General features: G+C 43.1%; 1 protein-coding gene across 3 annotated transcripts in view; it reads right to left on the bottom strand.

The window, feature by feature from the left end:
• Window positions 1-16,774, bottom strand: part of ABCC4 (ATP binding cassette subfamily C member 4 (PEL blood group)) — a 156,930-nt gene extending 140,156 nt beyond the window's left edge. Inside the window, exons 1-3 of one of the 3 annotated variants that reach the window (XM_072849980.1) lie at window positions 16,545-16,774; window positions 2,782-2,892; window positions 363-483 (exon numbers count right to left, since the gene is read on the bottom strand). In XM_072849980.1, coding sequence (XP_072706081.1) covers window positions 363-483; window positions 2,782-2,892; window positions 16,545-16,618 — 306 coding nt within the window. In that variant the 5' untranslated portion in view covers window positions 16,619-16,774. The remainder of the gene's footprint in view (window positions 1-362; window positions 484-2,781; window positions 2,893-16,544) is intronic. The other 2 variants (XM_072849979.1, XM_072849978.1) reach the window with 2 other exon arrangements.
• Between the last annotated feature and the right edge of the window lie 400 nt (window positions 16,775-17,174).

Raw genomic sequence — 17,174 nt, 5'->3', positions numbered from 1 at the left:
GCCATAGCAAAAAAACCCCACTTTTTTTATGGGGCACCCCACTCAGATACATAAAATTCAGCTAAGCCTTACAAAGCAAGTCAATGGCTTTACAGAGCAAGTCAATGGCTTGTAATGTCTCAAAAATATCACACTGAAATCAGCTCTCTGTTCCACATCCATAATCCTGCAGTTACAACTCAATTTTTCAGTCTGTACAGGGCTGTAGCTCTGTTTTACTTTCCTGAGAGAGTACACGAACATTACGGATTCTCTGAACAGCCCAGTATGAAGTCACCAGTATGTATCATGCAATTTAAGAGGCCAAGTTTCACATTGCTGTTAGCTAAGAAGTATGTTGCATGACATTTTACACTACTTACCTCAATCATTGTGAAAATTCCAAAAACTAAATAGGATTTCCAGTAACAAAGAATAATGGCTTTTGTTAAATGTGGTGTTTTTCCTCTCTTTTTTGCTTTTTGCACCTCTTTATCCCAGTACCTGACAAACAAAATGCAAACATACTGGAGGACAGAAGTAAAATCATAAGGCAATTACCTGGAATAAAATACTTTCAGACTTACAGCCAGATTGCAATGATCACTTTTATACAACAAAAAATATATAAAAGAAGTTAACAGATAGTCCTATTTTCTCATTCACACAAACACATTGTCCTTAGTATTACAGGCTTATTTGCTCTTGTATAATCACAACTCACCACTGTTGACTACTATTGCCTTTGACATATTTGCAGATGAGGAACTCTTCCTTTCTTTCTTCTCCTCTCAGTTCAGACAGCCACTCACCTTAGTTAAGAGCCTATTATCATATGATTTCCTGACTATGGACTAAACTGAGGCAGCATGGAGTGTCGTTATCTTCTTATAAGCTCTGCACTTCCCCAGAAAGGTTGCGATGCACAGCCCTTTCTCATGTCTGGCCCTTTCTGTTTTCCACCACGTGCTTTGATGAGGATGAGCAGATATGGCAGAAGAGCAGAGGGAACTGTCTGCAGCAGTTTTGTCACTTAACACTCCCCACGTCTCTCTGAAGGCAAGGACTGCAGCAGCAGAATGGCAAAGACTTTTGCGTTTCTGCGTGCCTGCCCACAAGTAGGACACAATCTGTTCACATTAAAATCAAAGACAGTAATAAGAAGCATGATTTTAACAAGAAAGTATCCGAACTTAAGCAGGCTCCTTAAAGCATGCTGTTGTCAGACAGGATAATCCCCTTGCTTCTGGAGGCTAAGTATTTTCTGCCAGGCCCTCTGACCTTGCTAGTTTGAGGGCTGAGATGAGTCTAAGGCGTGAAAGCCAAATTATTTTGCAACAAGGCACACAAGTTTGAAGCATACAGTAAGGATAAGAAAACAGAACTTTTTCATTTTTATCCTCTTTTTTGCTACAAGGATTATAGAGTTATTGTCTAAGTGCTTCAGAACCAGAATTGCAACTGCGTAGATTCTGTGGGGTTTGTTGGCCCAAGAGAAAAGGCTACTTCCTTAGGTGGCTATTTATGAATTATATTCTCTGCTTCTTGGCCAAGTATACTAAAGAATTAAAAACCACTCTTTTTTTTGCATGCTGTATTTTCTACCATTTCCTGACTCATGGAAAGTGTGTGCTTTTACTGTAAGAATCACTGGAAAGAGTCCATCTTCCTCCACAGCGAATTCCCTGAACTGCTTCAAGACACATCCGCAGAATTTGGCAAAGCTCTCCAGCTAGAAAGATCTGAAAAGCTGCACTCCTATGAGCTTATCACTGTCCCTCTTTCTTTAGTTAACTCAGCCAGAGCAGGATGATTTAAGACCTGGTCATAACCTTTTGGTTTTGGATTCTTTTTTACTTCTTGAGGAATCTCTCATCCCAACCAAACTATTAGGAAAGTTGATTTGCTCTACCTTCAGCATAAAAGGCAAGAAATAGCAAGGCCACACTTTTGTAATACAGGGGCCACCTTTCATTAGGAGACACCTTCTCCTCTAATTATATTTAACGAAAGATTATTCGAAGACAAAAATCTTCTCTATTGCAAGGTTCAAGACAATTTGCATAAACTGTCTAATTATATTTAACGAAAGATTATTCGAAGACAAATCTTCTCTATTGCAAGGTTCAGGACAATTTGCATAAACTTCCATTCTTGGAAGATATTTCACTATTAAAAGAAAAAAAGAGATAGAGGCTCCTGGGTTCATGATGACATGAATTGGTACAGAGTCCGTGGAAGAGTATTTATAACAAAATAAAAACACCTCCTAGATGCAAGCTTTTAGATGGCCACAGCATTTTATCCACTTTGCCAAAGAGTGGCATATTTTCAACACACATATATTTATATACACACATATATAAAGGGTACACAGCTGTCACTTAATTCAGTTTGTGCTCAAAAACAACAAAGAAAAAAACCCTAAAACATCTTCCCTACTTTTATTTTAAAAGTTTCCATAGCTATTCTAGCACAGACCAGAAGACTCACATAAATTTATTGAGGATTACTGCAGTAACAGTTGATGAAAAGTCTTCTTTTCCAAGCATTCTGCAAAGTGTCATGTTAATTATAAATGACATAATGGAAATACTCTAATACATTTTCATTATGTGTAACTTGAAAAAATTAAAATGCTTCCCTGGTAAACAAGTTCCAAATATTACTCTTAGCTCTTTAGCATTTTTAACAGTAGACCTTGTTAAACTTAGGAACAACCTCTTTTAATTTTAGAATAGGAATAAAACTCTCACCTTCACCAGCAGAAATACAATGAAAGAGAACAATTTTTCTCCTTACCACTGCAATTCCTCTCCAAGCTTCTCTGAGGAATCTTCTGGCAGCACTTTATACATATCATCTTCTTCAAGCTTCCGTTTACGGCCAATAATAAATAAGGGATTCAACCACCTATTTAAATACAAATTATTAATAAACTGATCAGCAGACCAAGAGAGTAATTTCTTTACATATTAATTTAATTCTTTTACCCCTTTCTTCCCTCCTCTTCTCCTGTGTCACTCAGCGTCCACAAGAATTAAGTCACCCCCATTTTACAAATGGGAAAGCTTTTCCCATTTCCTAAAGCTGTTTATGCCCCATAGCACCTTACTCTCAGGCATCCAGACAGTCAGCACAACTCTTCTTGGCCTCAAGGCAACTGTTTTCTTACAGTGTTTCCTTATATTGAAGGAAAATCAGCACTCCTTTAAATAAAAACCAAAACTTAACCCAACTATTACAATATTGACAGAGTTGTAAATAAAATTGTAATACATATTAACAGACATTTTTTGTAACTAGCGTGGCTATTCATTCACATGAGGAAAAAAATAACTGCTCTTCGACTGCCATCTTGACAAATATTAAAGGTCAGCAATTTAAAGACAACCACTCAAATGTAAAAATGGGTAAAAAAATGGATTATCAGGGGAACTGATCTGAGCCATGTTTGGAAATATAAACAGAAAGCACACTGTCACAGTGTGTAGCTTCAAAAAGGGAAAATATTGTCTAATAGCTCAGTTTCCTTAGCGGACAGATTTTTAAAAGCTCAGTATTTTATGAGAGCACTTTGAAAACAAATCGTAATAGCACTACTATAGGTTTGCTGGCAAAGGCAATATTTTTTTAGATCAAATAATACTGTCAGGAATCAGTAAGACTAAGTTTTATACACCTAGATCCTTCTTCAAGCCTGAAACATAGGTCAAGGAGGTCCAAACAGTTTCAGCTGTGCTCCACAGAGCAGATGTATGGCAGAAAGCACAAACGTGACCAAGTTGTTCATGAGACGGAGCAAAAGAGAACAAACACCTCTGAAACAGGCATGGCTTAGTGGGAACAGGGCAGGTAGGGAAACTGCAGTTTGCCACTTAGTTTGTCTCTACTGAATCCACGTTACTCAGTTTCCAGCAGAAGTGCGGATTTTGGCTCTCAGGCTTGTTTCCTACATGTACTTTCTCAGTTGGCCAACACGATCAGAACCAGGAGGTCAGGGATGGACCTGTTTTGGAAAAAATACTCGCACTCATGGGCAACATGTTTGTCTGATGTCAATTGGCTGTGAAAGTTCATAACTGCTGTTTAGTTTCTGATGCTTAATTATCCCCTGACTTCACCAACACAGTTTTTAAGAGCACCTGGTGCACTAGGTGAAGCGTATTATTTTCTGGAAGGCCAACATGTGAGAATTCAAAACTGGGGTGGTTTACAATGAGGGCATTTATTTATTCACAGCCACAACAGTAGTTATGAATACTCATCATCTAGCTTTGCATTTCTTGCTCGGGCATGTTCCAATTTCATTTTGTATGCACTGGCTTATGAGAAGTTTGTTGATTAGAGAGGGTGGAGGGGCAGGCGGAATACTAGAAGAGGGGGCTCAGAGAGCTTCTTTGAAGATAGAACTGTTGCAAAAACCTTTTTCACAGGCTCCATGGCACAACTGCATGTAACAAATGAGATTAATAGTGTTTTTCCTTCACTACTTAGCATGTTAGCACAGTGTTTGTGTGACTCATTCAAAGATTAAGTCTCAACCCTTAGAGTAGCATCTTTGATGCCTAACAGCCCTTTTTAAACTCTTGGAGCAAGTACTGAAGATCTGTATGATATGTGAACTGTTAAGTCCTCTATGTATGTTAAAGGTACAATTAGAGAGCACTTGTCAGACAAGTCTGTTCCTTGGACTGTATGGCCAAATAGCATCAGGGCCAAAATCACTGCTACAACTTCTCTACAGCTCCTGACCAAATGTTTCAAAGATCAATTGCTCCAACCAGCAGAAAAGCTTCTGCCTGGTTTGACACAATGAACCTGCTCCATTGAAACACTTCTTCGGCCTCAGTTCTTGCTGCCGATGACAGGTAAAAAGCAGACATGAGGCAAATAACCTCAAAGCCATTCAAACAGTTTCTGCCTGCTGGACGAGAGAGGCTCTACTTGCTCCAGGACAGAGAGTTATGGGAAAGCTCTGCAGACTTCAGCTGACTCATGTGTCCGATACCAAGTGTTCCTCCTCTTTCAACATCAGTATTAGACTACAGTGTACTCGATAAACAAGCCACAGGTCTCCTTTCTGACAAAGAAGGATAGAGAACAAGTTATCTTTCCCAACTTCTTTAGCATGAGAATCAGGATGAGGTGGCACTTTCAGGAAAATGCAGAGATAAATCTCACATCTGTGGAAACAGTTACGAGATTCCACTAGCTACTGCTGCCAAGGTGGTGAAAACAAAAATCTTTCCGACATTTAACTTTAACAAGGAGCATAAATAGGGTATTTATTACAGAATCACAGAAGGGCTGAGGTCAGAAGGGATCTCAGGAGGTCAGCTCCAGCTCAGACCCCTGCTCAAGCAGGGTCACCTAGAGCCAGTTGCCCAGGACGACGTCCAGACAGCTTTTAATATCTCTAAGGAGGGAGACTCCTCAGCTTCCCTGGGCAACTTGTGCCAGTGCTGGGTCACCCTCACAGTGACAAAGTGTTTCCTGATGTTCAGAGGGAACCTCCTGTGTTTCAGTTTGTGCCCATTGCCTCTGGTCCTGTCACTGGGCACCACTGAGCAGAGGCTGGCTCCGTCCTCTTTGCACCCTCCCTTCAGGTATTTGCACACACTGATGAGATCCCCCTGAGCCTTCTCTTCTCCAGGGTGAGCAGGCTCAGCTCTCTCAGCCTTTCCTCACAGGAGAGATGCTCCAGACCCTTCATCATGCTTGTGGTCCTTTGCTGGACACTCTCCAGTATGTCCATGTCTCTCTCGTACTCGGGAGCCCAGAACTGGACACAGCACTCCAGGTGTGGCCTCACCAGTGCTGAAGAGTGCTGTCCATTATTGGCATGTAGCAGAATGCACAGAGGAAAATAAAAGACCCTTTAAAAATACACTTCTAAAAACCAAAACAATGCTCTTAATGTTGCTCTGTAGAACACCATTCCTTTACTTATATTTTTCAAAACATGGTGAAAAACCACAACCAGACCTCAGGAAGAACAATACTTCTGTTGAGGGCGACTGCTCTATCCTGATGTCAGTTTGATTCAGCACTAGAGCCAACAGCAGCAGAAAGCGTTCACAGCCGTAGCGCAGCCCACTTGCAAAGATGAAAGATAATGGTCTCAGGTCTACAGGATTGCTAGAGTGATCTAGCTTATCCTTTGGCCTTAAACTCTCCAAAACACATGCTGATGATACACCCACCTCCACTGAGTTCTTACAGTTTGTAGCAAATCCCTTGCGTACCCCCATCTACACACCGATCAAGTACTGTACGCGCTATGAGATTGAATTTCCAAATTATGTAGTAGATGGAGATAATAGTGCAGGGTAAAAACTGACAAAAATCCCAAGGCTTTCAGACTATTAGTTCCAGTAAGACCTAGCGCAAATTCAGGACTTCTCACATTTTTCCATTAGTTAAAACCATAATTTTGAAAACAGTAAAATATTGCACTACAACCTCTATTTTAACATTAAAGAAGGTAAGGAAAACCAATCCAAAGTATGCAGAAAACTATGATAATTCATTTTGTGACTCATTTATTAATGGACAACATGGCAAAGACTCAGCACAAGTCCACATGTTTCTGTAGGGTTAGGAAAAAAAATGCATAAAAAGACAAAAAAATTAAAAATCACCCATTGTTGAGCTTTCTGACTACTCTCCCCCAAAATACTGATCTTCAAGAGGTACTGCTATGGAGGCCTTCAGAGTACAAAAGCTTTTAACAGCATGTTGTGTTACAGTAGGCTATACTTGAAGACCTTTAGAAGAAGGTTAAAAATTTTTCTTTTCTAATTATGCTTAGTCCTTGAAGAGGTTTTAGCCCAAGAATTAGGCTTTCTATTTGTCCACTGCAAATTCCCAGCACAACAAGAACAGTTCAAGTTTCACCGTCTCACTGATGTGTCCTGAACTTCACACTGGAAGGTCTACTTTCAGACAGATGACTTAGCAGATGTTCATCTTCAGCCATTAAAGTAAAAATTTCCACCAGGATGCCACGTGCAGATTATGCCCCATGGAATTCTCTGCACTTAGAGCAGAATTGAGACCAACCTATTTCACACATCCTGCTGTTACTTGAGTCACACACTCATAACACGCAAACAAACTAGGCCCTTCTATTGCCTGAAGGCTCAGTTAAAAGAGTGCTGTAAGAGAACTGTTAAAGGAAGCTGGCAAGTAAGGCAATGGCCTACATAAAGAACATTCCTGAAACATCAACTTAGCCATAAAGGAAGACTACTTGTTAGAGTGGTATGTCTTTTGTCCAGAGATCACCTAACACCGATCTCTTCAAGGGGGGGATAAAAAAAAAGCCCACAGAAAATTAGAATTTGTTATGAACACAGAAACTGTGCAAGCTGCATTATTCTTTAATAAAAAAGCTAAAATAATAAACAAAAATTAATATTATCTAGAGACACAGAGGAAATACATAGACAGTGATGGAAACTACTACTCTTATCCCAAGAATGAACATAAAATGGACTCGCTACCAATCTATTGCCTGAAGAAAGCAGCAGCATGGTGTGGAGGAAAGACTCACACCTCAGTCCCACATTTCTATATTTCCTTCTGGAGAAGCTGTTCAACTTAAATAAAAATAGTACCCCTTAGTCATCGTCTTCTCTTTCCCAAAGCACCTTCCTGTTTGCTAAGAATTTTGGATAATTATTTGGTTCTTACACATCACCTCATTTTAGTCACTCTTTCAAAACATAGGGTTCACATGATGCCTTTCAAAGAGCTTAGCCCAAATTTCTGTAGCATGAACTACACATAAAAATGTGAATATCTGGAAGAATCCTAAGTACCTTGTGTTCTGCTGGGAATGCCTCTGTTCTATCAAGGCGATTAGCTGATCAAAGACATCAGTCTGGAAAGAAGCCCAGAATTAGTCCCTGTTACTGCCAGAATACTGATGTCACTAGGAATAAAGATTAAAAAATAAAAAAATCACTCTGTAACCTGGTGCAAACCCAAGAGATAGCCAGCTGCAAAACAGTAACTCACTGCTCTGACCCCAAAAAGCTTTCCACCTCTACAGCAGTACCTTGGACACTGATAAAAAAAGAAAGTGATTCATCTCTGAACCAGCAGATACACAAAGACCACAATATAAACATTCACTTCCTGCATTTCCCTACTCCTGGGCCCCGACATTACATGCTCCGTAACATTACAACACAGGCAACCAGCTACAATTTACTTGGTTGTTCAGGGAAGTGCAATTTTTACCAGCTGTAATTAGAGCAACTCCACCAGGATTTTGGGAAGTCTCTAAGGTCTGCAGAAAAAGCTAAGAAGCACAGTGTTTTCTTACCCTCGTAAGAGAAGCGAGACCTCAAGGGGAGGTCTCGAGCCATCCCCTTCTTCACGGAGACGGCAGGTAAGAGAATCAGGCCTTGCTATCCAAAAGGCAGGGTCATTATGCAATCAGAATACTCATGCTACTCTGTTTCATACATGAAATGTAATTTCCTAAATGAGAAAGCTTTTAAAATAAGTTTGCTAGCATCCCAAAAGAATTTCCTTTCAGCCAAGGAAGAAACACATTATAGATAGGTAGATTAAACTACTAGCAGTGTCCAGCTCAACAGGTTCATTAACCCAGGGATGGGACCTGCTGTATCTCTGGATTTATACCATGTCCTGCTTGCAAACGCTCAAAAAAGTACCATTCTCACACTGCAGAGCAGGCTTGGAGAGCTTTCCAGAAACCCATGCATATATTACAAGTTCTTCATGAACTGAGAAAGTTTTTCACAAAACATCAGCCACGAAGCATTTGCAATTACATTACAAAGCTGACACAAATAAAAAATGTCCCAAGACCAAAGGATGTGTCTGTCGGGAGCCCTGGGCGCACCCACAAGCTTCAATTGCCCTGACCAGCTCCCCAGCAGTTACACCAGCATCGGTCACTAACATATTACAATACCTTCCTCTACAAGTGCAAAATTTTGCTCTCACCAGTTTCACAAAAGCCCTCACTTTATTACTGGCCAAATCAGAAAAACCAGACTACATGGACTACTTTTCTAATTAGAAAAAACTTTTCTTTTTGTCCTTCTTTATTTGTAATTATAGGCAGAAGTTTAACTTCTACTTAATTTTACAGCACCCAGTCAGAGCAACATCCGGTATACTCTCATCAACTAATTCCTTAAGGAGGTGGTTTATGAACTGCATTTCCCCCATTCCTCTTAAGCCTATTTGTGCATTACATTACAAGCATCATCTGTTTACACTCAATGTCCAGTTATTTTTCAACAGTTGCACAGGAGAGTCTTTGTTTACTCAAATTCTTCCATAGCACTAGGATTTCATCTCCTTGAGCAGCTTGGAGGCACTACTTCAACTACTAAGCTGCAAAATAACACGTATTTCTTTCTCTTTAATCACCTACTTAGGAGCTGGGGTTTTTTGTAAAATACATGGGGTTTCCTCACAGGACCTTTTGATTATAAATCCACGTTGCTTATCCTCCATGACTCACCTCAGGTGCCTACCTGCTTTGTTGTACTGTTCCATTATCCACCTTCATGACCTGAAGTTCTATACCAGCAGCGCAAATCGAACACTGCTATGTGCTTGCCCTCAGTCCAGAGGAGCACTGTTGGCATGGGATGTACAGAAAGAAGGACACACACAGACAGCCTCCAGTGTTATTTTGCAAGAATTCAGAAATATCACAATGTTTTGTAGGCATCATGATTTTTTTTTTTTTACCTATCTCTGTTTCACATGCTCACCCATTCTCTTCAGTAAGCTGCCTTTTCCCACTTCCCCTTACCAAGGCAGTCATCTACAATTAATAAAGTAAACAGATTAAGGTCTGGTATTTCTTCAGATGCTTTTCAACTGGTGTTTTGGTTGCAACTTCCCTACCCGGCTTACTGCAACTTAAACAGTAGATTTTCTCATTGCTTACAGTAGGAAAAAACAGGAATACAATGAAATTACTTCAAAGCCATATAAACTCAAAAACACCCTTCAGGCTTCCAGTTCCAATGCCAGACTGTATTCAACTTTGATAATCAGCTTCATCTCATCTTCCATGCTGTTGCTTTTTCACAGCACAGTGTAAGCAGCTAAGATGCTGAACATCCACTTTCTGATGCTAATGGTAACTCAATTGGTATTTGATTGCACTTATTGAGGGCTATTTTCATGCTGTTCATCTACACTGGTATGAAATACTTGATTACTCTAACATACTTCCTGATATTCCAGATGGGAAGAAGAAGTACAAACAGGGTGAGGGGAGGCAGGGTGGGGGGAGCATACTGCATCTAAAATTTTCTGCAGAGCCTGGAAGCAGGGAATGGAGGAGAGGCATCACCTGTACCTGTGGCATGACTATTATTAAAATATCGATTCCAAACCCAGCATCCACGTGCCAAGAAGAATATCCAAAATACCAAAGATTTGATGCAAAGGTCTGAAGATTATGCCTTATAACAATAAATTTTAGCACAAGCTATTTATTGAAGTAGGGCCTAAGTAGTTACATAGAGCAAAGGGAAGAGAGTTCTTCAATTTAGCAGAAAGAATTGGTCATCCAAACAAGTTTCTAATCTCAGGTTAGATAACTACTGAAACAACTTAGTTGGACTGGACAGTTTCTTCATCACTTGAAAAATGCAGCTAAAAACTGTGTTATAGCTCACATACATGTTTAATAGAAAAAAGCAACCAACAACAAAAAAAAGGCTCAAACCCTGAAACCAAAGTTACACAGAAAGTCTAGTTGAACACAATGGTCTCTGATTTCAATTTCAAAAAGAAAACGCAAACGCTGAAACCTAATGGTAGCAATTTCTGTATTAGCATCCTTTCCGGCAAGCAATGGAAGTAGGAAGAATTAAAATCACCTGTAAGTTCACACTGCTATTACAAGTGGTTGGGTGCCAGGGATACAAAAAAATAGATGACTGGTTTTATTAACCTTCCACTCCCAAAATCTAATTGTGTTATCTTCCTCCTCCACTCTACATAAGGCCTTGAAGAATCTCCTAGAAACACGGGGAAAAAACTGATTTTTGGAAAAAAAGAAAAAAACAACAGCACAACATACTCCTAATTTTGAAGTTCTGCAGGAATTGTAAGAGGGACATTTTCTCTCATAAATGATACAGCATGCTTTACGTAGGGCATTCCAAATAGCCTCAGTGTTTTGTTATACTCAAACAGCTTATCTAATTGCATATCTAAGCAGATATTTACCGAAGATGTTCCTATAGTTTATACACACTTGCTGTAGTCAATATAATCTATTTAGCACTCTTTACCCATGTATTTTAACTTCCGTAGCTCATAAACGATGATTTTCAAACAATATTTTCTTCTGCATAACACAGCTATCTTGCAATGAAACAAGCAAAACTTAACAAATGAATGCAGTAGTTCAAGAGACTGAATGATTCAAATTTGACTACAGGATATTAATATCTGATAAACAAACAAACAAGGCATTATCTTTAAAAAAAGTTCTATGTGTGATCCTTGGTCTTCTTTCAATCAGGAGGAAAAAGGAAGCCAAAGATTGAAGAATTATTTCATTCTCTGGCTATTGAAAATGTGTTTTCTGTTTATCTATATTGAAGATGCTTACATATTTCTTTAGAGTTTCTTACAGTACCACAATCATCTTGCACCAATAAGTCAAAAAATGAACTAAAAATTAGCTACCTCAGAGCTCTTTATAAAGTGGCATCTGTTAGGAGTCATCACCATCACCAATTTCAGGCATTGCCAGTGGGAATTCACTAGATACCAGGCAAGATCCCAGGCAAATCGCAAAGCCTGATGCTGCTTGATATTTTCATTTGTTACCTGAAGTAAACATAAAATCCTCACAGGCAAATCTGTTCAGTGACACAGTGAGGAACATGGATCAGTTGTGACGGTGGCACTGCTGGACTCTGGCTGGAACTTCCAAGAAAGGTGATGAATTCTTTGCCTAACTTCTTTCAATGCAAGGCAAGATATGCTTTTGAAGAGAGCCAAGTCACAGGACTAAAATGCAGGTGACACTTAGGCCTACACAGAAGTCCAACTAAATCAGTCAGTGACCCTTCTGATTCTAAGCTATGGGGTGAGAGAGGTGGAAGAAGTTAAGGAAAGCATGTAGTTATTCACACTGCTACAAGAGAGGTGCATGACATGACTCTGGTCAGACAAACAGCTACATACTGTGCAGTCATCACTAAAAATCTTGGGACTTACATATCTGTGCTTACCGCATCCTGTTCACGCTTAAATCCCCAGGTAAAGATTTTTTTTCTCTTCTCCCACTACGCTGCAAGTCTGAGCAGCGAAGAAGACTTAGAGGTTTTGTCACTTTCCCTAAAGCACATGCTTAGTAAGCCAAGAACAATGCTGTCAGACACCAACAGGTAATGATAAACCAATCACTTATTCTTTGGAATCATAATTGTGCGGATGCCTCGGAGCAAGTTTTTAGTTCATGTTTTAATGCTGTTATTGTAATGGCAATTGCCACATGTCAAGTGATGATGTAAAAAGGCATCCAGCCTTAGGATGCTGACCCTGTCCAGTGCTCCAAAGGAAACGAGGACTTGTCATAGGCACAGTGAGTCTGTGACAGATAAGTAATTATTATTATTATTAAAAATAAATTATAAATATAGAAAATTTAGCAGGACTTTAATTTCTTTTACTTCTCTGAACAAAAACACCAGATACCCTTTCCAGGGTGTTCCAGCTTGCCCTCCTTCTCATGTTATTAATGGGCCAAAAGTTATCCAGTCTTTTAAAAATGTAATCATAGCACTTTCCACTGAAGTGGATTTGATGCCTGAACAACAGAGTGCATAAAAATTCAACTGCTGTATAGCTAGAACATTGATAAATCAACGGAGCAAATGCTATAAGCAAATAAAAATACACCTGCTACTTAATGAACATGCGAGGTCAAAGATGGGTTAATAGTTAGAAGAGAGAAATAATCTTACCGTGTACAGTTATTAATTTAATAATCCCCAGCCCCCACAGCAGAAAAAAAGATGTAAAAAGACTATTCTCAACTGCATAAAGTATGGAGTATAAGGCTTTTTAAACTCAAAACACTTTCTACAACGGAATAGCTGCTTAAACATGAAAAACACTGGACTGAATTCTCTCTTTCTTGGGCAGACATAAAAAAGAAAGCAAATCCCCCTATCCATCCTTCAAAGCCCTCACTCTCACCAGCAAGCTGAGCCAGCAATAAAAAAAAAAAAAAAAAAAACAACAAAATACAGATGAAGTAAATCAGAAACATACCTAAGCGCTCCTAACTCTGTAACTGAACTACCAGCCAGAGCTTACAGAAGTTTGGTGAGCATGGGAACTTGTGCCTCTGAAGGTCAATAGTTACAGCAATATCTGGAACATCCAGAACAACAATTTGGGCTTTGATAATCCTATGTTAATATAGATAATTCAGTGAGAGATACGGAAAACAAGAATATTTTGCAACTGCCCTGATCTTCACACTTCTGCCATAAATAGTTTTTTATTGTTGTAACATCCAGACTAACATTACACAAGGGATGCATTATAAAAATAACATTATTCACACACAATCCAGATGCTCCTCTTTCCCATGAATGTACTACTAGAGCATTTAATGTTCATCAAGCTCATACTTGTCAAACTCACAACCCAAAAGCATGAAGACGAGCTTTGAACAGTGCGAGAAGAATGTGTCTTCAGCCTACACACTCATTACCTTAGTTTTATAATTCAATGAAAACATGACTTCTTTTCTCCTGTGAGTTTGATCCTGTTTCTGCCAGGCAATAATTTTAGCTTTTCTTCTGCAGCACTGGCAACAAATGAGAGGGTGCTTCCTTACAATGGCGAAATTGCTCACTTTTGGAGCAAAATATAAATAAAATCAAAATAAGAAGGACCCTTTCCCAGCTACCTGCAATGCCCCACTTTCTACCCCCATTGACAACAAGCACCCAACACCTGGGATGTGGAGAGCAGGCCAGGCACACTCGAGCAACCGAATGGTAGTGGTTGCCACTACTCCCAGGACAGCCCTCCTCAAGCACTGTTTCTCCAGTTCTCCAGCTGAAAACATCTCAGAACATCCTGTGTGAGACAGCAGTTAACATGAAGCAGTGCTGAAGTAGTATTCACAAAGCTGTCTGTCAGATGCTATACGCTTTGCAGAAAGGAAGAACAATTCTTAAAGCTACCCTTAAAGTTAGCTTTATAGCTAATGAAGGGTGTTTTAATACTTCCTTGATTTTATGTAAAACAGTATTAACTTACAGAAAAGTGACAGCCCCTGCTTATTCAATTTAAGTCACTGCAGACATCATTTCAGCTGAAATTTTCACTAAGAAAAAACTAATGCTTTCTGACTAGTAAGTAACAAGGATATACTGGTATTTTTCATGATCACATGCAGCACAGGTAAGAGAAGAGACTTTAAAAGGGTATTTCCACTACTGTGAATTATACTGCTATGAAAGCCTGAAAAACAGTACATAGGGCAACTTATAAAGCTTTTCATACCCCACTAAACCCTTTTTCAAAGCACTAGCACTACAGTTGTACGCTACCATCTGACTGCAAAGCATGAAGTCCCAGTTGATCTCTGCACTTTCAGCAGGCCTGTCACCCCACAAGCACAGACTCCCACCTACTCTTCCCTTTGCACAATGAGAACCTTCAAACGTGTTTGGGGTAAAAGGAACCTTTCAGGTGCTTGCCTAAAACTTGGGAAATTTAAGGCACTTTGTTGTTGCTGTTGAACACTTAATTGCAATACATGGAGATTGATACAAAAGACCTAAAAAAAGGACGACAGGAGCAGACAGAAAGCTAGCTATGAGCACTGCACGCTTCCTTTTTCATGTCTAGCTGGGTTGTTTTTGGCAGAACTACCAGTAACACCACAAGAACCTGGCAAGGGAAAGGGAACAGACCAGAAGCAGCCCTGGAATGCTACACAGCCAACAGAGGCTCATCCCATTCTGTCTGGATTTCCTAGCAAAGCTGTTTCCAACACGGGCACCCCTGGTGTCAAAGAAGAAATTACGGTCAAAATGCTGGACACAGGGAGTTCTGCGCAAGCATACAACCTCCTCCCCCCCCCCCCTCTTTTTTTCTTTCTTTCTTTTTGCACAGAATACCTCTGAGGACATATCCTTGACTGAAAATTTGTTTAGCTAAAATTTGTCGGGGCTGTTAATTGTCGGGGCCCCTACCTTCCAGAAGGGATTGCTGCACCTGTTTACAGTTGCTTATAGGATCAAAGAGGTTTTACTGGCATTTCAGAGTCTTCCAAAAAAACAGCCTCACGTGCCATGCCCTCTCTTCCTTCCCCCTCCTCCACCACATAACGCAGGGTGTGCGCCCTGGCTCAGGCTACAGTAAGGGGAAGCAGAATAAGCAGCACCCCCGTAACTGCTCTCTTCCGATGGGGATCTGCTAGGACAGGCAAGCTTGATGCTCTCCCATTTCACTTTGCGCGTCTTTTCCTATTCTATTTCAAAGCAACTAAACTGTTGAGTTGTAATTCCTCACTGCTTTGAGTAATTATGTATACCCACGCCAAGGTCCCCACTAATAAGAGAACAAGCACTAACTTTGGACTAGTAGTCATCTAGTCCCATAAAAGTCTGTGGCGACCCTGCCTTCGCTCTGTGACACCCTAAGCCCCCCCAGAGTCAAGGCAGCCGGCTGCAGCTGAAGCGTGGATGAGAGCAGCCAGGCTGATGCCCAGCCATCCCTCACACTGGGAAACTCCCACGCGGCTATGCAGTGCAGAAACCACCTCATTCACGGAGGGGGAAAGCCCCACGCCGAAACCGAGATTAGCAAGCCTTGCCGAGATGAGCAATACCGGGCCGCGATCCGTTATGCAACTGGGGAAGCAGAACAATGCCGGGGAGCAGCCCTGCACCCGGTCCCGGGCAGGGGGACCCGGGCGAGGAGGCAGAGGACGCTCCCGCCCTCCCCCGAGCTACCGAGGGACTCAAACATGTGCTCGAAGGGGGCGACGGGGCCGTGCTCGGCGCCGACCGCCCGGCTGAGAGCTGCCCTGTCCGAGGCGGGCAGGCGCCCGGCTGGGCTGTCCCCAGACCGCGGCCGCGGCACTACCGCCCGGCGCTGGCTGCCGGGTTCACCTGAGGAGACCTCGCCCCGCCTCGCCGCGCTTCCCGCAGCCACCTGCGTGTGAGGGGCTGCCCCGGCCGGCAGGGCTGACACGCCGGGCCCGCGGGGGCAGGCGGCAGGTCGGGGCCGAGCCGCGGCTGCAGAGTCACTGCCGGCAGCTGACGGAGGAGCGCGGGCACCGCCGGCCGCCGCCTCCCATACCCCCTCCCGGGAGCCGCGCTGAAGTGCGAGCCGGGCGGCCCTTAGCCGGGGCTCAGCATCCCCCCGCCGCCGGCCGGGCCCCGCAGCCGAGCGGCCAGGCGCGGTGCGGCGAGGCGAGCGGCGCCTTCCCCGCCGGCGGGCGCCCCGGGGCCGCACCTCGCGGCGCCGCTGCCCTCCCCCCCTGCCCTCGCCCTCTCCCGGGCGCTCACCAGAAGAAGAGCCGGGAGCAGAGGTTGGCATCCCGCAGCGGGTTGGGCTTCTCCTCGCGGGGCACCGCTTCCATGCCGCCCGCCGCGCCAACCCGCCCGCCCAGCGGCGGCGAGGGCGCAGGACCAGAGGCGAGCTCCCACCGCGGCAGCCGCCGCCGCTTTGCCGCCGGCCGGCGCTGTTTCCGGGAGAGCCGGCACCCCCGCTTCGTCCCTCCTTCCCGCCGCAGGACGCCTCCTGCCGGCCCGGCTCCCCCGCGGCGCCCGTCCCAGGGCGGAGGCTGAGGCGCCAGGCGGCCCCGGAGGCCGCGCCGGGGCGGGAGCCGCCCCTCAGCCGCCCGGCGGCGCTGCCGCGCCTCCCCCGGCGGGGCCCAGGGCCGCGCTGCCGCGTTCCCCGCGGGAGGGAAGCGGGGGAAGCCCAGGCGCTTGCTGGTCACCTCAGCGCGGCCCGGGCCTCCGGCCGGGGGGAGGCGGCCGCCGGGGCCGGGGGTGCTCCGCTCTTCTCCCGCTGCTTCCTCGCCTGCGTGCGCCCCTCGCTGATGGAAAGCATCTCCTGGGTGCACGCAGCACCAGGTCAGGGGCGAGTCCAGCTTAATGGGACCAAACCCCGCCAGAAACGCTTGCTTTCACCTC

Source organism: Ciconia boyciana, chromosome 1 (genome assembly GCF_034638445.1).
Source record: "Ciconia boyciana chromosome 1, ASM3463844v1, whole genome shotgun sequence".
Lineage (NCBI taxonomy): Eukaryota > Metazoa > Chordata > Aves > Ciconiiformes > Ciconiidae > Ciconia > Ciconia boyciana.
The sequence above is the reverse complement of the archived record's forward strand: the minus strand, read 5'-3'. Positions and strand labels throughout refer to the sequence as shown.